Below are 25,007 nucleotides of genomic sequence, written 5' to 3'. Positions count from 1 at the left end.
AAAGCAGCTAGTGGAATCACGTGAGTCCAATTATCTTGGCTCAATTGAGTTATACTCTAGCATGTGGAATCAATTTGCAGCTAAGTTCCCAGACGCTTGTGTTTCACAGAGCTTGTGGAAAATGGTGTAGGTGTTGGAAGACTGGAAATGGGCCAAAGATAACAGAATCTTTATAAGGAGTAGGAGAAAGTAGTAGAACCTACAAATGTGTGTTGGTAAGCAAAATGGGCTCTTAGCACTTAGTTCAACCAAGTGCCCTTGAAGAGTTTGGCTTTTGTTAATTCAGTGTATTTCATTGAGTCTTACTAGGTGCTAAGCCCCAGGCCCAAACCCCTATTAGGTGTAAAACCTATGTGGGTGTGGATTGGTAACTAAGGTGGGGCCCAAGGTGCGGCTAACTAAGGGGAGGTGCTAATTCCAGAGCCTATCATAGGAGCCTAAGTTCTGGTCATTCAGATGACGTTTGATGACGTCTGAAATCCTATAAGAAGAGAAGACAGAACCATTTGTGCGGGGCTCTCACTCTTGGTGGTGTGTGGAGACTCCCAAGCAGCTGTAGCTAAGAAGCCCTCCAGCTCGTAAACCCGGATGCTGATACTTTGTTAAACTCTGGTAACTATGTATTGGGACTTGAATCAGACGAGGTCTGTCTGTCGAAGTTTGTACTTTGTTTGTATTTTGCCCCGAAGTTCAGGGTGCTGGTTTTTTCCCCTGAACTAAGTGAGTGATATTTGTATGCTGAATTAAAGTAAGCTTGTCAACCCCTTAACGTTGCTTTCCTTACTAAAGCAGATCCAAAGAACCTGTGCTTTTGCAGCATGCTGGTAGCATTCTTGTTGCTGGGCTTGTGTTGGTCTTTCACCCCCACAACAGCTGCTAGCCGGATTATTGAAACAAAATGTCACCGGTGACTGTAATTGATCCATCACCAAGCATTCATGAAGGACCTACTATGTCTCAACCCATATGCTAGGTGCTACAGAGAAAAGGACAAAAGAAAGAAAGAGCCTCCTGCACTTGAGGAGCTTACACTTTAGCAAAATACGTTTGCACATGTGAGCACATATTTGTGGACACAAGTTAATTTGAGGTGGAAGCATTAGCAGGGGCATAGTGACTCTAAAAGGCAGACATGAGCAGGAAGGGCATCCCAAGCCTGTGAAACAGCCATGAGTGAGAAACATTTAGCTGTTCACTTATTCTGGTCCTAGAGTACATGAAGAGGAGTAAGGAAGCTGGAAAGCCAGCTTGGGGCCACATGGGGAAGTTGCCTTTACCAGAGGAATTTCAATTGGATCCCAGAGATAATAGGAAGCTGTTGAAATTTGTTAAGGAGGGGAATGGCTTGGTCAGACATGGGCTTTAGGGAAAATCCCTTGAGCAGCTGTTTGGAGAATCAATGGGAACAAGAACAGGCTTGAAGCAATTAGGTGGCAATTCCAATAGTCTAGGCAAGAGGAGAAGTTGAGCGTGTGAGTGAAGACAAGATGACACATTATGAGATGTGAAAATATTCCTGATGATACAGAGCATCGGGTTGGATCTGTGGTTGAAATGAGAGCAAGGAGTTGAGAATAGTCATAGTAACAGCTAGAATTGAAATAGCACCTACTATGTGTCAGGCACTGTCCATAGTACCTCATTTGATCCTCCCAACAACCCTGGTAGGCCCTATCATTATCCCCATTTTACAGTTGAGGAAGCCTCGGTAGGTAAAAGAATTGTGGTGCCCTTGACAGACATAATAACAAGTTTGAAAGATGTACAAAAATAACATTATATTGTCAAATTTAAGATGCCCATAAGACATCCACGAAAGTTCATGATGTGGGAATGGAACTCGGAAGAGACACTGGGGCTGGATGTGTAGGTCCAAGAATCATTCACCATAGAAGTGATAAACCTCTATGGCCTGATGTCCACCCTTGGACTTTGGGGGCCTAGTGGATGACAGCAGGGCCGGGAGAGCAATGGTCCGAGCGTTCACAAAAAGTCAGACACAGCTGAACAACAGAAGAATGATGAGTTCACTTAGAAAGGGCATAAATGGAATAACAAATCTCGTCACATCAACCTAATTTGTTGTTGTTGTTTTCTTGTTTGTTTTAGGTTCAGTTATTAGAACAGTCAAGGAGAGGAATACTATATAAATAGGAAGTAAACCCAAAGATGGTCATAGCCTTGGATCTTCCTATTCCGCACAAATGGACCATTTCCACATTCCATAATCTCCAAACCCCCTTATCTGACCATAAGCTGTTGACTTTTCACCATTCTCTCTGCCTTCCCTTATAAAACCCTACTTTATGTCCACACTGTGACCTCCAATGCCTCAATCCCTCAAATTGCTCCCAGGCCAACTCCCCACACCACCTACTCTCTTCCCTTTTCTCCATCTTGACCCTCTGGTGAATGGATTCAACTCTCCATTGTCCTCCTCTCTTGAATCCATACCCCACCTTGTCATTTTGCCACATGCACCCAGCCGAGTCTCAGCCTTGGATCACTTGCCCCATTCACTGCTTTCAATCTAACACAGATTGGATTCACTACAAATTCATTATACAACCTCAAATGGGCCTCACTGCTGTAAGCAATCCTACTATATCTCCCTTATCAATTGACCATCTCACTCTCCACAGTGGCTCTTCCAAAACTTCTTATCCCTTCTGAAACCTCCCATGGCTCCCCTCCCCCTGCTCTCTCAGCTAAGAACTTTGCCTCATATTTTACGAACAAAATTGAGGCCATTCACCATTAGCTCCCTCTTCCTCCTTCTTTCTCATCTCTTATCACTCATATACCTTCTGCCACTCTCTCTTCCTTCAGCCCTGTCTCACATGATAAGGTGGCTTCTAACTGATGGCTCAAGTCATTCCATCTCCTCCTCTCTGGCATCCTCATTCTTTCCCTTACTTTTCCTCTCTCCCTCTCTATTGGCCCATCTTCTCCTGCCTACAAACAAGTCCATGTCTCCTTTATCCTGAAAATCCCCTCGCTTGATCCTCTCATGCCTGATAACTATCATCCTATATCTCTTCTGCTCTTAGTAGCTAACCTCCTCCAAAAGGCCATCTACATCAGATGCTTCCTTCCACTTTCTGTCCTCCCATTCCCATCTTAACCTCTTACAATCCAGCTTCTGACCTTATCATTCCACTGAAACTGCTCTCTCCAAAGTCGTAAGTGATGTCTTAGTTGCCAAATCCAAGGGCCTCTCCACAATGCTAGTCTTCCTTCACCTCTCTGCAGCCTTTGACACTGGTGATTATCCTCTCCTCGAAACTTTCTTCTCTCTAGTTTGAAGGATACCACTCTCTCCTGGTTATCCTCCTATCCCTCTGACCACTCCTCAGTCTTTCTTATAGAGGGCAATCCTCCCATCCTCCCAATCCCCCAGGCTCGCAAGCTAAGAGTCATCCTGGATTCATCACTAGCTCTCTCCCACACCCCCATGTACAATATGTCACCAAGACTTGTCCATTTCACCTCTATAAGATCTCTCAAAGATGCCCCCTTCCCTTCTCTGATACTGCTACCACCATGGTATAGGCCTTCATCACAGGACTACTGTATTACTCTGTTCATGGCTCTGCCTGTCACAAGTCTCTCCCCACTCCATTCCATCCTCAGTTCGCCTACCAAACTGATTTTCCTAAAGCTCAGCTCTGACCCTGTGGCCAACACCCCATTCATTAAACTCTAATGACTTCCTATTATCTCCAATAATCAAATACAAAATGTCCTATTTGGTATTCAAAGACTATCATAACAGCCCCCTCCTACCTTTCCAATCTTCCAACCTTTCAGCCTACCACAAACAATTCGACTCAGTGACACTGGCCTCCTGGATGTTCCACAAACAAGACATTCCATCTCTTAGCTCTGGGCATTCTCTGGCCATCGCCCATGCCAAAAATGCTTTCCTTCTTCTGCTCTGACTACTGACCTCTCTGGCTTCCTTTAAGTCCCAGCTAAAATCCCATGTTCTACAGGAGGCCTTCTCTAGCCCCTCAATTCCAGTGTTTCCCAGGGTTAATTGTCTTTTCTTTATCCCATATACAGTTTGTTTGTACATATGCCTTTCTTGTTGACTCCCTTATTAGATTGTGAGCTCCTTGAGGGCAGGAATTGTCTTTTGCCTTTTTGTATCTCTAATGCCTAGTATCTCAAAGTGCCTAGCACAGACTAGGCATTTAATAAATATTTACTGACTGGTTGAGATAAAGGCAGGGCTTCAGAATGTTGGATCTCAGGCAGGAGTCATACCTGACTAGATTGTTTGCCAACCTTCATCCCAGACTATCAACCTACAAATGGTTCAACTTATCCTGGATTTAGTTCCAATTTCTTTCAGGGCTCAAAACCAGAGGCAGACATAAAGGATCATATATAAAAGCCTCTGTTTAGAATTTCAATCTCTTTCTAGCCTAGACCCCTCTCATCTTCCCAATCTTCATATGCCTGACTCCCTTCCACATACCCAGGGATCCAGTTGGACTGGTTATCTTGCTGTTCCTCACACAGAACTCTGTCTTCAATACTGAGCCTCTTTTTTGGGCTGTTCCCCACTCCTGAATGCCCTCCCTTATCTCGCCCTCATGGCTTTCCTGGATTCCTGAAAATCTCATAAAAAATCCCACCTTCTGCAAGAAACCTTTTTTGGTCTCTTAATCCTAGAATCTTCCATCTACACACAGTAATTTGTATATTGTTTCATCTGTTGCATTAGATTATGAGCTCCTTGAAGGCAGGGATTATTTTTGCTTTTCTTTGTATCTCAAGCACTTAGCGTTATGGGATTGAGTACATAGTAAGTACTTAACAAATGCTCATTGTCTAACTGGCTGGTCAATAAAGAACACCCTGAAACAGACTTGATACTAAAACTCAGCATGTAACTAGAAATTGCCAAATGAGAAACAGGCACCAAGACATGAGAATGTATTCCATCCTGAACTCTGTCTGTACCAACTGGCCTTGTGGGCATAGGCCTGACCGTGTCATTCTTAATGCCCCTGTTTCTGACCTTTGGATCACAGCTCATGTTTGAGTTGGGATTTCCCCTTGGAACTTCATTGACAATTCAATTGATCTTGGTTCTAATTGCTGTCACCCTAGGTTTGGACAATTCTGAACAGACTAACAAAGCTGGCAAATGGCTAGAAGCCCTGCCAGCGATATCTGCCCTGGAGTAAAGAGTAGACCATGGCATCAACACCGTGAACACATTGCTGCTGACAACAAGGAAATCCTTTAAAACTTTACATTTGGGGGACTAGACAAGAAGTAAAGACATTCATATAAGCCAAGGTAAAAAGTCATTCCTAGCACACATTTCTGGTGAGTGGAGATGGACATCAAGAAGCTAAGAAGAGGTGGGCATATAGTCATGTCTCAGGCTGAGAATAGACACATGGACAGCATGGTTGGAGCTGAGTGATCATCAGTGGCTCTAAGTGCAAGCAGTTAGTAAAAGCTGTTTCTCCCAATCCATTGACTCTGGCCCTTCTGACTACTTTACTGCATGTACGTGACAACCCACCTGTTATCATAATCAGCAAGGCATGGGAACACAAGCCTCTTATCCCAGCTACCATCATGCACCACTCAGTCTCAAGCTTTCTTTCAAATTACTCAAGTAATGATGACAGTTTTAAGAATACTGATTTTTTACATTTTCATATATAAGAAATAAACAGTTTGACTTCACTAAGTCTCTTATAATTAGTCTGATTTTTTTCCTTATATTTCCTTCTGGATCTTTTAGTGAATATTCTGTAGCAAATTTTCTATATTGAATTTTCCATTGAGTTCTGGTCTTTTGTCACAAATATCTTAAAGTCTTTTGGTTTGTTAAATTTCCATTTTTTTCATTCAGAATTATACTCAACTTTGCTAGGTAAGCTACTCTTGGCTGCAACCCCAGCTCTTTTGCTCCTTGAAATACAATATTCCAAGACCTATAGTCTTTTAATGTAGAACCTACTAGTAAGGCTGAGGCTAGCAGATCTCTTGAGCTCAGGGGATCTGAGCTGTAGTGGGCTATGCTGCCTGAGTGTTGACACTCATTTTAACATTATTATGATGAGCCCTGAGTGGGTGGGGCAAAGAGGCACCAGGTTGTTTAAGTGAATTGGCCCAGGTCTGAAACAGAGCACATCAGAGCTCCCATGTTTTTATCACAATGGGATCAGGCCTTGCATTTCTCAAAAAGAAAAAGAAAAAAGAAACAAAAAAAAGGAAATAAAACTTGTCCGTGATCAGCTGCCTCAATGGCTAATTTGTTGCCTGAAGATTCTAGTTGTCATAACAGCGGAAGACCGAGCTGTACCAGCGCCATGGCCAGTGACCTGTTTTGCCCTTTGGCTGCTGACATTAGTGCTACTCCTGTGAACATCTTAAAAAATCAATTGCTTTGGATACGTACATTTATAGACTTCTTATCACATATGTGCATGGTATGAATCTGAGAGGGATGACGCTGCTACATTGGATGACGGTTGGAATCCAAAACAATTCCAGCGGGTTCATATGCACAATATTAATTTGTATTTTATATATATACATGCTATAAATAATATATATATAGATACATGTCTATATAATACCCACATATAGCATTAACTCATTTTCTTTAATTGGAAAATAAAAAATAAAGGAGTTATAGCCAGATAGCAGTAATGGATTGTAAATGCAATATGAGTCAGTGGTGGGATATCATATTCAAAAAGGTTACTGTGATATTGCATTCCATTAATCAATATAGAATTTCCAGGAAAAGGTAGGACATTTTCCCATTATAAGTTCAGACGATGTCTAGAGCATTACATTTTTTTAACAAGAACACTGACAAGCCGGAGTGTGTCCAGAAAGGTAAATCAGGACAGTAAAGGAACTCCTAAGTATGCTGGTCAGGAATGTTTGGGGGATGGTTAGCCTGGAGAAGAAATTAGTGGGGGGCTGATTGCTAACTACAAGTATTTGAGAGGCTATCATGTAGAATAATAGATGTTATTCTCTTTGGTCCCTAAGGGAAGTACCAGGAATAAGGGAGGTATGAAAGGGTTGGTATGGGGGGGAGGGGGTCAGAACAAGAATTTAATGACAGAGCTGTCTGAAAATGGAATTGTGAAAAAGCGAGTTCCTTATTATCAGAGATATTTCGGAAAACAACTGGATGGGCTTCTCATAGGCTTTGTAGGTTTATCTTCAAAGTAGTTAAAAAGATTTAAGAATTGTGGGGGGATCTTAACATTCTCTTATCTAGCTTCTTTACAGATGAGGAAACTGAGGTCCAGATAGATGGAGTGACTTGACTGGTGTCACACAAGTAATAAGTATATTCTGAGTTGGAGTTAGACAACAACTTCTGTGGTCTCTTCTCTTGCAGCTCAGCTTGGCTCAATTTATTATTTTTTTTCCTGAAGCATATCTGTGATTTAATAATATCCTGGTCATCCTGGTCTGCCAATGCAGATAGGCACCTGTTACGCTACTTGGAGAGTCTCCTGAGACAGCAAGAGATTAAATGACGTGTCCAGGGGCACCCAGCCCATAATCTCTAAAGCAGGACATGGATTTGAGTCTTCCTAACTGAGGATGGCTCTACCTACAACCACACACTGCTGGTTATCACATTATTCTACCAACCTCTGACCAGGTATGGTACTCTAAATTCTCATCCAGGCCCTGACACCCAGATGGTCTCCTTGGACCATGGCTGATCGTCCAACCAAACCGTGGTCTGTATTAAGGACAATGGCTCTCATTTGGCATCCCACGACCAGCCACTTACCTGCTCCCTTCCTTCAGCAGGGTGACAGCAATGCTGATTCTCTTTCTCAGGAACAAAATCGTGAGGAGAACAAACGTTTCCACAATGCACAGCAAGATCACTAGAAAAGAGCACACATTTGAAGTCATGACCCCCAGACAGACTTTCGGTGCTCCCCTAGGGGGTCAGCTTCATAATCCTACCTGCCATGGAGTCTCCGCTCAATGAAATGCCTCACCTCTATGCAAAAACCAAATCACATCTCAAGATGCTACTGTCAAAGATGCCAAGAAAATCTATCCAGCAGCCAGCCAATTGGCTCTGCAGAGACCTTTAGGAGCATTCTTCACTTCAGACAGAGGAAAATAATTACATTATTTGCAGGAACATTTCTGAGGGGTCCAGGCCTGTGTTTTCTTTAGTGTGGAAACTCCCTCTACCAATGCACATCAGCAACTCATCTGAAACTTATAGCCTAGGAAAGTTACTTGGGACTCAGAGAGGTTAGGTGAGTTGCCCAGGGTCACACAGATAGTTTGCCAAAGGCAAAACTTGGCCCTGGTTCTTTCTGAGCTAAAGTTAGCTTCTAACCCACTATGCCATTCCCTGTGCTATAAGGACCTCACATAGACATCAATGTGTTTATATCATTGCCCCCTCCCCACAGAATGTAAACTCTTTGAAGGCAAAGACTTCTGAACTGTAGCTTCATATTCCTACCATTTAGTACAGTGCCTGGCCTGGGATAGACGCACAATAGCAGCAGCCAACGTTTACGTAGCCCTCTTGGTGTTTATGAAATGTCTTATATACCTCACTTGATCTTAGAATAACACTATGGTGTGTGTATTATTACGACCATTCCCAATTCACAGATAAGGAGGCTGAGGCTGAAGGAACCTAGGTGCCCTGTCCAGGATCACACGGCGAGTAAGCATGTGAGGCAGGATTCAAATTCAGGTCTTCCCGACGCCAAGTCCAGTGCTCTAGGCTACTTAGAAACCATATTTACTGACAGAACATTTCCTAATCATTCCTGTTTTTGTGGTATTTTAAGGTTTGCAAACCACCTTGCGTGCTATCTTGTTTAAGTACCCGTTGGATGTTGATTTATTGATTGGGAGCAGGGAACGACTAGGCTGTGAGCTTCTGGAGAGCAGAGGTTTTCGCATTTTATTCCCAGTCGTTAGCACAAAGCTTGACGCACAGAAAGCACCTAAGAAGTGGGTGGGGACTCGACCAGCTGGCATTTCTTTATCACTTGAAGATTCAAAATGTGCCATGGACCTAATATCACTCAAGAGACTGAAGATATGCAAGCCACCAGGTGTCATTTCTATAGTGTGTGATCCTCACAACAACCCCATGAAGAAGAGTATTAGAATCCCCACTGGAGAAAAGCCACTAGACCTCAGAAGCTCCTTCAATGTCACATCACTATGGAAATACCAAAGCACAGATGTGACAGCCTGGGTATTTCTGGGTGCCAGGCCCAGCACGCACTCCACTCCACCAATAAGGGGGGAGGAAAGGAAGAAGAATGCCTTCTACAAACCACTCTGGACCACCATTCCTGTCCATTTCCTCTCTTTCCCCCCCAATATTATCTCACGTTTTGGTTAATCTCTCAAAGGTGTGGGAATGTCATGCTGCATATGAAATAAATGTTTGGTAATGAATCCTCTCCCTCTAGTGCAATGGTCTCCTTCTGGTTAAGTACGCATTTTTTAATTTTATGCAAATTTATTCCCTTAAAATATGGAAATTAGTACCAAAGGAGAGAGTTTAATATGGCCATATTAAAAACCAGCAAGTGCTAGGCTGAAATCACTACCTGTGGATGTTGGGACAAGTTGGTCATTTAGCTCAAGGAAATTAGATATGTCAGAATTCCTTTACTTTCTGGTTTGACATGAATGAGAAACAGCCACTGAACATGAAAATTTCTATTCCCTGTGAGATAAGGCATCTATTGAACAGTAAAAGCTGCCCTTCCTCCTTAAGCTTTAATATGAGCCAGAGGTTTGGAGCTAGAAGGAGACTTGGAGATCATCTAATTCAGCATTCTCCATTTGCAACCAGGGAAACTGAGGCCCACAGATAATATACAACTGGTGCAAGATCACAGAGCTGGGTATTTATAAATCTAGGATGAGAACGCAGATCTCCTGACACTTCCTGCAGTTTTCTTTGTCCTGGGACTACTACTTTTCTTGTTATAATATAAAAGTGTTATGAGCTTTTTTTATCATCAGATAAAAGGAGAGACAACATGTTGTAATGGATGGAGAGCTGGCTCCAAAGTAAGGAAGGCCTGGGTTCAAGTCCTCCCCCTGACACATACTGACCATGTGACCTGGGAAAATCCCTGGATCTCTCAGCTTTTCAGGCAAATCTAAAACTCCTCATTGTAGAGAAGGCACCAATTTGCATTGGTGGAGTGTACTTCCTCACCTGGAATTTCCTACATCAATGGAACTACAGGCCCACATCCTATCCCCTAGTGTAAAATGTATTTGCCAGATCTTTCTGCAGCTGAATGCAGTCCTATAGTAATATTTTGATGTCGGGTAAATGAGGTTCTCCTTGATGGAAATTATTTGTGCAAGACTTGATGAAACAAGAATGCTTGCAAAGTGAGCATTTCCCTGAGAGTCCTTAGCCCTGCTGAGGGCATATCCATCTCATCCCAATGAAAAATATTTGGTTTTAACTGCCTTTGAAAAACTAGACTGATGCAAGGAAGAGTAGGTTTTTGCAATATCACATAGAGTTCAATGAAACTGTCAAATCTATTCTAAAGAAAATTTAGTTGAGCATATACATAAATTGCATAATTAAAAAAAGAAATGTTGGGTGCAAAATATTTCCAAAAGAATAATTCTATATATTACAGTCTTACATTATCACTATGGATCATCTAAACTTTTAAAGAATGTGTTTTTGGAGGGGCAGCTAGGTGGCGCAGTGAGTAGAGCACCAGCTCTGAAGTCAGGAGGACCTGAGTTCAAATCCGACCTCAGATACTTGACACACTTACTAGCTGTGTGACCTTGGGCAAGTCACTTAACCCCAACTGTCCTGTCTTCCCCCCTGCAAAAAAATCAAATTAAAAACGTATGTCTTTTTTCCAGTTACACGTAAAAATAAATTTTAGTATTCATTTTTAAAATTTTAAACTCCAAATTCTCTCTCTCTTTCCTTCTCCTTTCCCCTCCTTGAAGTAATTTGATATGTTATTCATGTGTGGTCATGCAGAAAATATTTCCTTATCAGTCATGTTGTAAAAGAAAGTGCTGACCAAAAAGAAAAAAAACATGAGAAAATAAAGTAAAAAATGGTATGCTTTGATTTGCATTCAGACTCCATCAGGTTCTTTTCTGGAGGTGAACAGCCTTTTTAATTATAAGTCTTTGAATTGTTTTGTATCATTGTATTGCTGAGAATAGGTAAATAATCGTATAATATTGCTGTTAGCATGTACAATGTTCCCGTGGTTCTGCTCATTTCGTTTTGCATCAGTTCACATAAGTTTTCCTGGGTTTCTCTGAAAGCATCTTATTCATCACTTCTTATAGTACAATAATATTCTATCATAATTGTATATCTTGTTCAGCCATTCCTCAATTGATGGGCATCCCCTCAATTTCCAATTCTTTGCCACAACTAAAAAGAGCTGCTGTAAATATTTTTGCACATATAGGACCTTTTCATTTTTTTTTAATCTCTTTGGGATACAGACCTGGTAATGGTATTGATGGGTCAAAGGGTTTTATAGCACTTTGGGCATAGTTCCAAATTGTTTTCCAGAATGTTGGATCCAATGGTTGGATCAGTTCACAAATCCACCAACAGTGTTTTAATGTCCCAATTGTCCCACATCCCCTCTAACACTTGCTGTTTTCCTTTTCTGTCATATGAGCCAATCTTATAAGTGTGAGGTAGTACCTCAGATTTTTTTTAATTTGTGTTTCTCTAACCAATAGTGATTTAGAACATTTTAATATGACTATAGCTCTGATTTCTTCTGAAAACTGCCTGTTCATATCTTTTGACCATTTATCATTTGGGCAATGACTTGTATCTTTATAAATTTGACTAAGTTCTCCACATATTTGAGAAATGAGGCCTTTATCAGAGAAACTTGCAATAAAAATATTTTCACAGTTATGATCACTATGTATTTCCCCCATCCTATTTCTCATGTTTATCCTTCCCTCTCCCCTCCTCCATGTCTCTCTGTCTCTATCTCTCTCTATCTGTCTCTCCGTCTCTCTGCCCCCCCCCTCTCTCTCTCCTTTCACCCTGACCCTCTTCAAAAGAACTTTGCTCCTGATCACAGCGTCTCCCAATCTGCCATCCTTTTTGTCTATACCTTCCCTTATCCCCCTTCTCCTCCTAATTTCCTGTAGGGTAAGATATAATATATACCCAGCTAAAGGTTTATGTTATTCCCTCTCTGAGTCAATTCTGATGAGAATAAGATTCAAGTGTTGTCTGTCATGCCTCATCTTGCCCTCCACTGTAAGAGCTATTTCATGGCTTTTTTATTTAAGATAATTCAACCCATTCTACCTCTCCCTTCTCACTTCTCCCAGTGCATCCATCTTTCTCACCCCTTAATTTTCTTTTTTAGATATTATCCCATCATACCATCATAGTCCACTCACACTCAAGTCATGTTTGTATACATACATATATATTTATATACACACACACATGTATACATACATACATACATGTACACATACACACATGTATGTATTCCTTCTAACTGCTCTAATAATGATAAAATTCTTGGGAATTGCAAGTATCCTCTTCCCATGTTGGAATAGAAACAGTTTAACCTGATTGAATTCCTTATGAGTTCTCTTTCCTGGTTACCTTTTATGCATCTCTTGAGTCTTGTATTTGAAATAGAATTGTCGATTCAGCACTGGTATTTTCATCAGGAATGCTTGTAAATCCTCTATTTCATTAAATACCAATTTCCCCCCCTGAGGTATTATTGTTTTTCTGGGTAAGTGATTCTTGCTTTTAATCCTAGTTCCTTTGCTATCCTGAATACCATATTCCAAGCCCTTTGGTCCTTTAATGTGGAAATTGCTTAATCTTTTGTTATCCTAACTGTGGCTCCATGGCATTTGAATTGTTTCTTTCTGGCTGCTTGCAATATGTTTTTCTTACCTAGGAGCTCTGGAATTTGACCAAAATATTCCTGGGAGTTTCCATTTTGGGATCTCTTTCAGGTGCTGATGGAGGAATTCTTTCAATTTCTATTTTGCTCTCTGGATTCCAGAGTATTGGGGCTGTTTTCCTTGATAATTTCTTGAAATATTATGTTTGAGAACTTTTTTTGATCTTGCAATCCAGTAATTCTTAAACTATCTCTCCTCAAGCTATTTTGCAGTTCAGTTGATTTTCTTTTTCTTTCCATGGAGGCAATCAGTTAAGGGACTTGCCCAGGGTCACACAATACTAAGCATCTGAGGCTGGACTTGAACTCAAGTCCCCTTGACTTCAGGGTCAGTGCTCTATCTCCTGTGCCACCTACCTGCCCTCAGTTCAGTTGTTTTCCAATGAGGTATTTCACACTGTCTTCTTTTTTTCTTCTTTTGATTTTGTTTCATTTTTTTCTTTATGCCTCATGGACTCATGAGCTTCCCCCTGCCCAATTCTAATTTTTAAGGAATTATTTTCTTCAGCGAACATGTGTATCTTCTTTTCCATTTGGCCAATTCTACTTTTTAAGGAGTTCTTTTCTTCAGTGGATTTTTGTGCCTCTTTTACTATTTGGTTTGTTCTGTTTTTAAGGTGTTATTTTCTTCTGTATTTTTTGCCTTTTTGCCAAGCTGTTGACTATCTTTTTCATAATTTCCTTGCATCACTCTCATTTTTTCTCAATTTTTCCTCTACCTCTCTCATTTGAATTTTAAAATTCTTTTTGAACTCTTCCAGGAATTCTTTTTTGGGTGGGGAGGGGACAGAGGGGCTGAGACAAATTCATACTTTTCTTTGAGACTCGGATGTAGTTGTTTTGATTTTTTTAGCTTCTGAGTTTGTGTTGTCATCTTCCCTGTCACCATAATAACTTTCTATGGTCAGGTTCTCTTTTGTTGTTGGTTGCTCATTTTCTAACTTATTTCTTGACTTTTAGCTTTATGTTAAAGTTGGGCTCTGCTCCTGGGGTAAAGGGGACACTGTCCTAAACTTCAGGTTTTTCATGCTGCTCTTTTCAGAACTAGTTCTGGGAGGGTCTATAAGTTTTCAGTTCTTCCAAGTTTGCATGATCTAAGCAGAGGTTTGGTCACTGCTCTCCTGGCTTGTCCTCTGGTTGGTGGGTAACCACAAGTATTCTTTTCCACTCTGGAACTGTGACCAGGTTCCTCACTCCTGCTAGTACTCCTCTTCACCCTGGGCCTATGACCTGGAACTGAGTATGGGCAATCCAACAGTGCCTCACACCTAGTGCCAGCGAAGGTTCCCCTCTGATCTCCTTCTGACCCGGTGCCTGATCCCCTTGCTGTCTAGAGCTGAAAGCTCGAGAAACTGCTGCTACCAATTCAGTCTCTTTGAAGTGCTGCTAGTGGCTTGCTGGGGCACTGCCTGCACTGGATTGAGCTCCCCTCCTTCCATTCCGGGCCTTTCCTGCCAACCTTATAAATTGTCTTGGGCTGGAAAATTGTTTCAACCAGTTCTTTTGTTGGTTCTGCTGCTCCAGAATCCATTTGGAGGCATTGTTTGAAAATTCTTTGGAGGAGAATTTGGGAGAGCTCAGGCAGTCCCTGCCTTTACTCTGCTATCTCTCATTTAACTTTGTAAAAAGTGTTTTCTATCCAGTTCTATAATTTTAATAAACACTAGAATATGCAAGATTAATTTTGGTTACATAGTACTCCTTAATTCTACAATGAAAAATTTGAAATAACATTTGGTCACAAAAGGGCTCTATTAAGGATAAGAATAAATTAATTATTTTATTTTATCAAGGTAAGAAATTTCGATGCCCAATGCATTAAAAACTCCTCATATGAATATCAGGTGAATTATGATGAGATTTTCATACCCAAACCCTTTCAATGTCATTTACAAAGTCTGTGGCCATTGAAAATATAGCATCATTTTCCATTATAGATCAATTGCACTTCAATGTTTTCACTTATTATGCCAACTTTATTTCATTTGAGCAGAGGGAGTATTATCGTAACTATGTTTAATCCTGTTAACACTCAAAAGCAGAAACACATCATAGAGTTCTAGATAGAAAGCTGGCATCAAAAAGGAAGGGAAAACCTGGGTTTAAGTCTTGATTCTAACCCATACCAGCTGTGTGACCTTGGACAATTCACAGTCTTTCAATGTCCTAGAGAACTCTTAAGATGGAGATTCTTTGCCTTTTTTGTTTCATAGAACCCTTTGACAGTTTAGTTAAGCCTATGGATGCCTTTTCAGAATAAGTTTTTAAATGCATAAAATAAAATATACAGGATCCAAAAGGAAGTAAATTATTTTGAAATGCTGTCTCCCTCTCTATTTTATATGTGTTACATGTGTGTGCCTGTATATATATATATATATATATATATATGTATGTATGTATATATATATATATATATGCATGTGAGTGTATATATGCACACATATATCATGCACATATGGTCTATTTTCATGGACCCCAAGGTTAAGATCTCCTGTCCTAAGGCTACAGGTTGCAAAGAAAGTGCTGATCTGAATGAACAGGGTAAGTACTTTTTGTGGTTGGTGGGCCCCATGTGGATGAAAACCCAGGTTAAGGAAGGGGGATGGGTGAGACTAGATAAGGAGAAGGGAGAGAATGGAAGCACAGGGATCATGTGATGTGATAACTGGAAGGAACTGGAGAGACAATTGAGTTCAGTGTCCCCGCTTTATAAATGATGAAGCTAAATCCCAACAAGGTTGACATTCCAGGGTCACGTGACTTCTGACTGATGGGATCCTGAGATGCCTCAGCAAAGTCAGGGACACACTGGTTGCTGATATTGTGTCAAGTGTCCTTGCCGAGGGTGTTCTCTGGTCCTATGACCTCAGGAAGCTTCCAGCACAGCTTGGTGCATGATGTATTACATCTTTAACAAAGATTTGAAAAATTACTTACTAAACGCTAACCAGGTTTGCGGCACTTGCAAGTACGCACGGAAATCAGACTGAAAGCCAACATCATAGAAAGTGACTTGGGCCCCTGGTTTTGACTGAAGACGATCATACTCGCGGTAACAGATCCATATTCCTTTAAAAAATAATTAGAGCCAATAAGCCAAGAATTTTCTGGAATACCAAAAGGGGGAGTGCTATTCTCATGAAAGTTTCCTACCAGATATATTCCTGCATGGGCCTAATGTTTATTTCCATGTTATATACTTTATTTGAAATTAATAGGCCAAGTGCTCTACGATATTTCCACTAGATATTTCTACCCAATGGATATTTTTTCAGGACATTCCTATTCCCTATCACTGCTCCACAATCGTCCAACCATGAACAGTGTACTTTTGAAACTTCATCACAGGGGTGGGGAGAGAGGGAGGCAGGAGGATCACCTCCTACTTGCATCTCTATAATAGAAACATCAAAAAAAGGATTTTTATTTTTTCTTATTGCAAATTAGAGAGAAAGTCAACACTGTTCATGCACATGTTCTCTTCCTGATAAGGATATAACTTCCTTGAGGACAGGTATAATTTCTCTTTTGTCTTTGTAACTCCAGGACTCAGTAGTCAGTCAGTCAATAAAGCACCTACTGTGACAGGGCCTAGATCATGAGAAATGCTCTTTAAAAATGCTTGTTGATTGAGTTCTTGACTGTGACACTGATTCAGGTTGGCTATGGGGAGTCCCCAAACTTCCTACTTTGTAGATAAGGAAATATTTGGGAGCTTTAGTATTTTTAAAATTAGAAACCCCTCATAATCATGATTGAAGTAGTTATAAACAAAATCAGCTGAGTTTTTTTCCTGCTATCCCCCTTTTTACTATTCTTTCCTTGTGAATAATAGTCATGCCACCAGCAGCATTGCCCTGTGCTGAATGATGCCAGCAAATAAAGGGAAAAGACAATGTTTAGAGCAGGAGTTCTGAACTTTTTTCATGTCCTGGAGCCCTTTGGCCATTAGGTGGAGCCTCTGGAGCCCTTCTCATTGTAATGCTGATAAATGCATAAAATAAAGTGCAGAGGTTGGCAAAGGAAGCCAAAGGTTAGTAAACATAAAGATGGGATTATTTTTCCTATCCAAAGACCCCCCCAAATCTATACAGACAACCCCTGAAATCTATCCACAGCCCCAGATCCTCAAAACCTGTGGTTCTGAGACTTGTTGTAAGAGTGGATAGATACCTACCAAATGCTATAATGATGACCATACCAAACAGAATGAACCATAAGATTACACCAGCAGTATATCTCAGGAACCACAGGAACAGAAAGCTACTGATCATTGCAAGGAATAGCCCGCTGAAAGGGAGAAAAATATGAAGATGAGGATTAAGGATGTCTGAGAAGAAGCCTATGAAAACATCCATTGCTCAGTCTCAGGAAACTTACCTGCTAACAATGTATTCTTCTACAAATAAAAGTTCTGTAAAGACAAAATAGGTATTTCTGATTCACAGCCACCCCAGGACTCAGCTTCTTCATCCTGATACTGAGATATGCCATGGGGCACCTGCAGTTTAACTAGGAACTGGTGAGCTTACCCCAGCATTGCAGCCTGGTCACCAGTGACCCATGGACCAGTCCTCATTACCCTAGAGTAAACAAGCTCCTCACAATATGCAGTCATCACAAATGATCACTGAAAAATATATAATCAACTCCAGGAAATTTCCATTGTGATTAATAGCTATACCTTCTACCATCTGGCCATTCAGGCCACAATGGCCTCAGTTGTTGGAACAAATTCCCCGCTCATCTTCATGTTCCACCATCTAGAAAATACTTTTCCTGGTTCTCCCACTTGCTACGCCCACCCATCTTTAACACCCCCCCATATACTTTCCATATATTTTGCATTTAAGTCTTTTCTGAAGTCTAATTTTATTTTATTTTCAACTCCAAATTCTCTTCCTCTCCTTACCCCACCAATTGAGAAGACAAGAAAAACAAGCCCATTACAAATATAGATAGATAGATAGATAGATAGATAGATAGATAGATAGTCTAAAAAACAAATTCCTGCTTTAGCCATGTCCATAAAAAGAAAGAAAAGAGGACAGAACAGGAGATGCCTCAATTAGCACACTGTGAGTTCCTCCTTCCTCCTCCTCATGGTCCTTCTCTCTCTCTCTCTCTCTCTCTCTCTCTCTCTCTCTCTCTCTCTCTCTCTCTCTCTCTCTCTCTCTCTCTCTCTCTCTCTCTCTCTCTCTCTCTCTCTCTCTCTCTGTGTGTGTGTGTGTGTGTGTGTCTTTCTGTGTCTCTCCTCTCTCTCTGTCTGTCTCTCTCTCTCTCTCAGGAGGTGGGTAGTATGCTTCATCATCAGTTCTCTGGAACTATGACTTGTCATTGAGTTGATCAGTTTCTAAGTCTTTAAAAGTTGTCCTTGCCATACTGTCATTATTATTATTCTACAAACTCCTTTCCTGATTCTGCTCACTTCATTTTGCATCAGTTCATATAGGTCTTCCAGATTTTTACAAAACCATTCCCTTTATCATTTCTTACAGCACTATAGTATTTAATCACATTCATATACCATAAGCTGTTCAGCCACACTTCAATTGATGAGCATCCCCTTAGTTTCCAATTCTTTTCCACTACAAAAAGATCTGTTATAAATATTTTTTGTACATGTTGGTCCTTTTTCTCTTTGTTCTCTTTGAGTATAGACCTAGTAGTAGCATTGCTGGGTCAAAATGTGTGCACAGGTTAATAGCTTTTGGAAAGAGTTCCAAATTATGTGGCAATGGTTGGACAAGTTCACAATTCCATAATCAGGGCATTAAATTACCTATTTTCCTAGATTTTTTTTGGTCAACTTAGCCAATCTGATGGATATGAGGTGGCACCTCAGAGTTGTTTTAATTTGTATTTCTCTAAATATTAGCAATTTAGAGCATTTTTCACATGACTAGTGATACGTTGGATTTTATCTCCCCAAAAATATGTATTCATTTCTTTTGACCATTTATGAATTAGGGAATTAATTTATTGTTGTTTTTATAAATTTGACTCAGTTCCTTATATATCTTAGAAATTAAACATTTATCAAAGAAATTCACTGCAAAGATTTTTCCCGTTTCCTGTTTCTATTCTAATTTTACCTGCATTGATTTTGTTTCTGCAAAAAAAAAACTTTTTAATTTTATGTAATCCAAATTGTTCATTTTACCTTCTGTGAGCCTCTCTATATTTTTTTTGATCATAAACTCTTCCCCTATCCATATACCAGATCGTTTTACATATTTCTCTGATTTGCTTATGATGTCAGCCTTTATGTCAAAATCATATGCCTATTGAGTTATCTTTGTATAGATTAGATTTGTTTTTGACTGCACTTCTGCCAGACTTTTTTCCAGTTTTCTCAACAGTTTTTGTCAAGCAGTTCGTTCTTGACCCAATAGCTGGAATCTTTGGATTTAGCAAAAAGTAGGCATCTGTGCTTCTACGCTTCTGTACATGTGTACCTAACCTATTGCACTCACCCTACCCAGCACCATTTTTAAACATGATGATGGCTCTGGGATACAGGTACCCAGCACCATTTTTAAGCATGATGATGGCTCTGGGATACAGGTACCCAGTACCATTTTTAAACATGATGATGGCTCTGGGATACAGGTACGCAGCACCATTTTTAAACATGATGATGGCTCTGGGATACAGGTACCCAGCACCATCTTTAAACATGATGATGGCTCTGGGATACAGGGATCACCAGACTAGCTTCCTTTCCATTTTGAAGATTGGTTGTATTGATGTTCTTGACTCTTTGTTTCTCCACACAAGTTTTGTTGCTGTTATTGCTTTCTAGCTCTATGATAGTATGTTGGTAGTTTGATTGTATAGCACTGAATAAATTAATTTAGTTAGTTTTATTACTTTAGCATGATGTGTCATGTCTCATGCTACCCATGTGATTCATATTTCTAGATCTCTTATTTAGATCAGTTATTTAGATTTATTAAAGAGTATTTGTACTTGTATTCATAAAGTTCCTGTGCGTGTCTTGGCAGGCAGACACCGAAGTATTTTATACTTTCTATAGTTATTTTAAATAGAATTCCTCTTTCTATCTCTTTCTGGTGGGGTTTGTTGCAGTTATGCAGAAACATTGTTGATTTGTGTGAATTTATTTTATATCCTGCAGCTTTCCTGAAGTGGTCAATTATGGGGACTAGTTTTTTAGTTAACTCTAGGATTTAATAAGTAAACTGTCATACCATGTGCAAAACGTGATATTTTGTCTCCTCTTTGACTGTACGTATTCTTTTGTTTTTCATCTTAGTGCTATAGCTAGAATTTCTAGTATAGTATTAAACAGTAATAATCATAATGGACACCCTTGCTTCTCCCTAGATGTTATTGAAGAGGCTTCTAGAGTGTCGCCATTGCAGATACGCAGTGTGTCTTGTTTTTAGATAGATACTACCTACCATTTAAAGGAAAACCCTGATTATTCTTATTTCTGTTGTTTTCATAGGAATGGGGATTGTATTTTGCCCAAAGCTTTTTCTGCATCTATTGAAGTACTTGTATGAGCCTGCTGCTTTTGTTAATATCATCAATTGTGTTTATAGTTGTTTTTAATATTAAAGCAGCCCTGATTTCCTGGTATAAATCCAGTCTGCTCACAGTGGGTGATATTTCTGATATATTACTGTTATCTCTTTGATATGGTTTTATTGAAAATTTTGCATTAATATTTATTAGGGAAATTGGTCTAGTTTTCTTTCTCTATTTAGACTCTCCCAGGTTTAGACATCAACACAATATTTGTGTCAGAGGAAGAATGTAATAGATCCCTTTACCTATTTTTAATCACTTAATTTTTATTTTATTTTCTTAATTCTATGTAAACAAAAATTTTTAACATTCATTTAAAAAAATTGCATCACAAATTCTTCCCTTCCCTCTCACATCTCTCCCCTCCTTGAAAAGGGAAATAATTTGATATAGATTATACATATGCAGTCAAGGAAAACATTTCCATATTAGCCATGTTGCAAAAGAAAACACAAACCAATAATAATAATAAAGGTGCTTCTTTACATAAGCTTGAATATGCATTCAAACTCTGCCACTTCTTTCTCTGGAGATGGATAGTATTTTTCATTGTAAGTTCTTTATCTTGGATCATTGTATTTTTCAGATAATAGCTAAGTCATTCACAGTTAATCATTGTACAATTAATGGTTCTGCTCATTTCACTTCACAACAATTCATGTAAGTCTTCACAAGTTTTTCTGAACGCATTCTGCTCATCATTTCTAATAGCACAATAGTGTCCCATCACAATCATATACCCCAACTTATTCTGCCATTTCTCAATTGATGGGTATCCCCTCAATTTCAAATTCTTTGTCACCACAAAAAGAGCTGCTACAACTATTTTGTGCCTAATAGGCCCTTTTATTTTTTCTCTGATATCTTTGGGGTACAGACCTAATAGTGGTATTACTGGGTCAAAAGTTATGCATGGTTTTTATAGCCCTTTGAGCATAATTTCAAATTGCTCTCCAGAATGGCTGGATCAGTTAAAATCTCCACTAACATTAGGGTCCATATTGTCCCCTCATTCCACCAATATTTGTCATTTTCCTTTTCTGTCATATTAGCCAATCTCATAGGTACGATGTGGTACCTTGGAGTTGTTTGAATTTGCATTTCTCTAATCAATACTGATTTTTATATGACCATACGTAGTTTTTATTTCTTCTCAAAATGTCTGTTCTTATCCTTTGACTATTTATCAATTGAAGAATGACTTTTATTTTTGTAAATTTGACTTTGTTTTCCATATATTTGAGAAATGAAACCTTTATCAGAGAAACTTGCTGTTAATTTTTCTCAGTTTCCTGCTTTCCTTCTAATCTTGGCTGCATTAATTTTGTTTATGTAAGCCCTTTTTAATTTGTTGTAATCAAAATTATCCACTTTACATCCCTTAATCTGCCTATGATATTACCTTCTATGTCTAAATGAGGTACTCATTTTGACCTTATCTTGGTAGACAGTGTGAGATGGGGTCTATACATAGTTTCTGCCAAACTGTTTTCTAGTATTGCCAGCAATTTTTGTCAGATAGCTATTTCTCGTCTCCAAATCTTGGAGCTTTGGATTTGTCAAATGCTAGATTAGTATAGTCATTTACTACTGATCATTGTGTACCTAATCTATTCCACTGATCCATCACTCTCTCTTAGCCAGTACCAGATTGTTTTGATGATTACTGCTTTGTAATACAGTTTGATATCTGGTACTGCTAAGTGACCTTCCTTCTTTTGTTTTCATTGATCCCCTTAATATTCTTGATCTCTTGTTCTTCCAGATGAATTTTATTTTATTTATGGCTTTATAAAATAATTCTTTAGTAAATTTTATTGGTATGGCACTGAATAAGTAAACTAATTTAGGTAGAATTGCCATGTTTATTATATTGTCTTAGCCTACCCAAGAGCAATTAATTTTAGATCTGACTTTGTGAGAAAAATGTTTTGTAATTATGTGCATATAGTTCCTAGGTTTCTCTTGGCAGGTAGATTTGCAAGAATTTTATACAGTCTGAAGTTATTTGAAATGAGATTTCTCTAACTCTTCTTGTTGGATTTTGTTGATAATATATAGAGATGCTGATGATTTATGTGTATTTATTTTATGACCTGCAATTTTGCTAAAGTTCTTAATTATTTCAATTTTAGTCAATTCTCTAAGCATACCATCACATCATCTGCAAAGAGGGGATTTTCTTTCCTCATTGCCTATTATAATTCCTTCAATGTTTCTTCTCTCATTGTAATAGTTAGCATTTTTAGAATAATATTGAAGGATAGTGGTAATAATGGGCATCGTAACTTCTCTCCTGATTTTACTTGGAAGGATTCTAGCTTATCCTCATAACACATAATGTTTGCTGATGATTTTAGAGAGATGCTGGTTATCATTTTAAGGAAAGCTCCATTAATTCCTATGCTTTTAGGGACTTTAATAGAAATGATTGTTGTATTTTATCAAAAAGTTTTTCCACATATATTGAGATAATCATACAATGTTCGTTGGTTTTGTTATTGATACAGCTAACTAGGCTGATAATTTTCCCAATATTGAACCAGCCCTGAATTCCTGGTATACATCTCACCTGGTCATAGTGTATGATTTTTGTGATGCATTGATGTATCTCCTTGATAGTATTTTGTTTTAAATGTTTTGCATCAATATTCATTAGGGAAATTAGTCTATTGGTTTTCTTCTTCTGTTTTTGCCCTTCCTGTTTTTGGTATCAGCATCATAGTTATGTCATAAAAGAAGTTTGATAGGACTTCTTCTTTGCCCATTTTTCCAATAGTTTATATAGTACTTGAATTAATTGTTCTTTAAATGTTTGGTAGAATTCATTTGTGAATTCATCTGGTCCTGAGAACTTTTTCTTAGGGGATTCATTTATGGTTTGATCAATTTCTTTTTCTAAGATAGGGTTATTTAAGTATTCCTTTTCCTCTTCTGTTAATTTGGGCAACTTATATTTTTGTAAATACTCATCTATCTCACTTAGATTATCATATTTATTGGTATATAATTGGGCAAAACAGCTCCTAATAATTTTTTTTTATTTCCAATGATGGTGAATTCACTTTCTCTCATTTTTGATACTGGTAATTTGGTTTTGTGATGATTAAAGAGTTTGAGACACATAGTCTCTCAGTAATTTAATCATTTTATTAATAAGGCCCACAGGTCATTAATAAAAGGATGGTCATTGGGCATCTCTCTTAAACCAAAGACCTCCTAATTGTGGTAGGTCCACAGTTTATGTGTCCTTCAAAGAGGAGGTGTTCCTGAGGAATGCCTAATCACCTGATTGGTTAATCAAATGGGAAGTGGGCTATCTTGGGGTATGTGATTTAGGTCACTCAAATCTTGGTCAAAGAGACATCAATTTCCATATCACCTGTCTTGATAATAAGGAGAATCAACCTTTCCCCAGACCTGTCTGAGCAAACACAATGACCAGGAATACACCCATTAGCCCATACTTAGAATTTCTTTTGCTGTCTGATTAGATCTTGGCCTCAGTAAATCTCTAATAGAGATCTCCCTGGTTGATTTCTGGATGAGGAAGTAGAAAAGCACAAAAAACTTTTGTCTTAATATAATAATTAGTTATTAAATATAAGAGATTAATTTCTCACAGTTTTCTTCTTTTTTTAAAAAATCAAGTTAACCAATGATTTATCTATTTTATTGCTTTTTCCCCCATAAAACCAACCCCTGGTTTTATTTATTAGCTCAATGATTTTCTTACTCTCAATTTTATTAATCTCTCCTTTAATTTTTAGGATTCCCAATTTAATGTTTAATTGAAGATTTTTAATTTGTTCTTTTTTATTTTAGTGATGTAAGATTTAGAGATAAAAAATTTCCCTTACATACTATTTTGGATGCATCCCATAAATTTTGGTATGTTGTCTCTTTGTTGTTATTTTCTTTAATGCAATTATTTATTTTTTATTTGTTTTTGGACCCACTCTTTAGGATTGCATTCTTTAGTTTCCAATTAATTTTTAATCAATGTTTGCATGGACCCTTTATTGAATATAATTTTGTTGCATGAGGGTCTAAAAAGGATGCATTTAATATTTCTGCTTTTCTGCATTTGGTTTTGAGGTTATTATGCCCTAATACTTGGTCAATTCTTGTGAAGGTACTATGTATAGCTGAGAAAAAGATCTACTGTATTCTATTCCCATTGCATTTTCTCCACAGGTCCATCATATCTAACTTTTCTAGAATTCTATTCCATTTCCTTCACTTCTTTTTTGTTTATATGGGTAGATTTATCTAGTTCCAAAAGGAGAAGGTTGAGGTCACCCATTAGCACAGTTTTACCGTCTATTTCCTCTTATGACTCATTTAACTTTCCCTGTAAGAATTTGGATGCTATGCCATTGAGCACATATATGTTTAGCATTGATATTACTTCATAGTCTAAAGTACCTTTTAGCAAAATATAGTTTATCACTTTTAATTAGGTCTGTTTTT

The 25,007-nt window shown here is 38.7% G+C and overlaps 1 protein-coding gene across 1 annotated transcript in view; it reads right to left on the bottom strand.

Annotated features, from left to right (window-relative positions):
• The window catches only part of SLC44A5 (solute carrier family 44 member 5), a 144,331-nt gene that overhangs the window by 57,187 nt on the left and 62,137 nt on the right, over positions 1-25,007 (bottom strand). Inside the window, exons 13-15 of the mRNA XM_036754157.1 lie at positions 17,155-17,267; positions 15,915-16,046; positions 7,799-7,898 (exon numbers count right to left, since the gene is read on the bottom strand). Coding sequence (XP_036610052.1) covers positions 7,799-7,898; positions 15,915-16,046; positions 17,155-17,267 — 345 coding nt within the window. The remainder of the gene's footprint in view (positions 1-7,798; positions 7,899-15,914; positions 16,047-17,154; positions 17,268-25,007) is intronic.

The sequence above is a fragment of the Trichosurus vulpecula genome, chromosome 4 (assembly GCF_011100635.1).
Source record: "Trichosurus vulpecula isolate mTriVul1 chromosome 4, mTriVul1.pri, whole genome shotgun sequence".
In the NCBI taxonomy this organism is placed as follows: domain Eukaryota; kingdom Metazoa; phylum Chordata; class Mammalia; order Diprotodontia; family Phalangeridae; genus Trichosurus; species Trichosurus vulpecula.
This window is presented reverse-complemented; position numbering and strand designations above follow the sequence as displayed.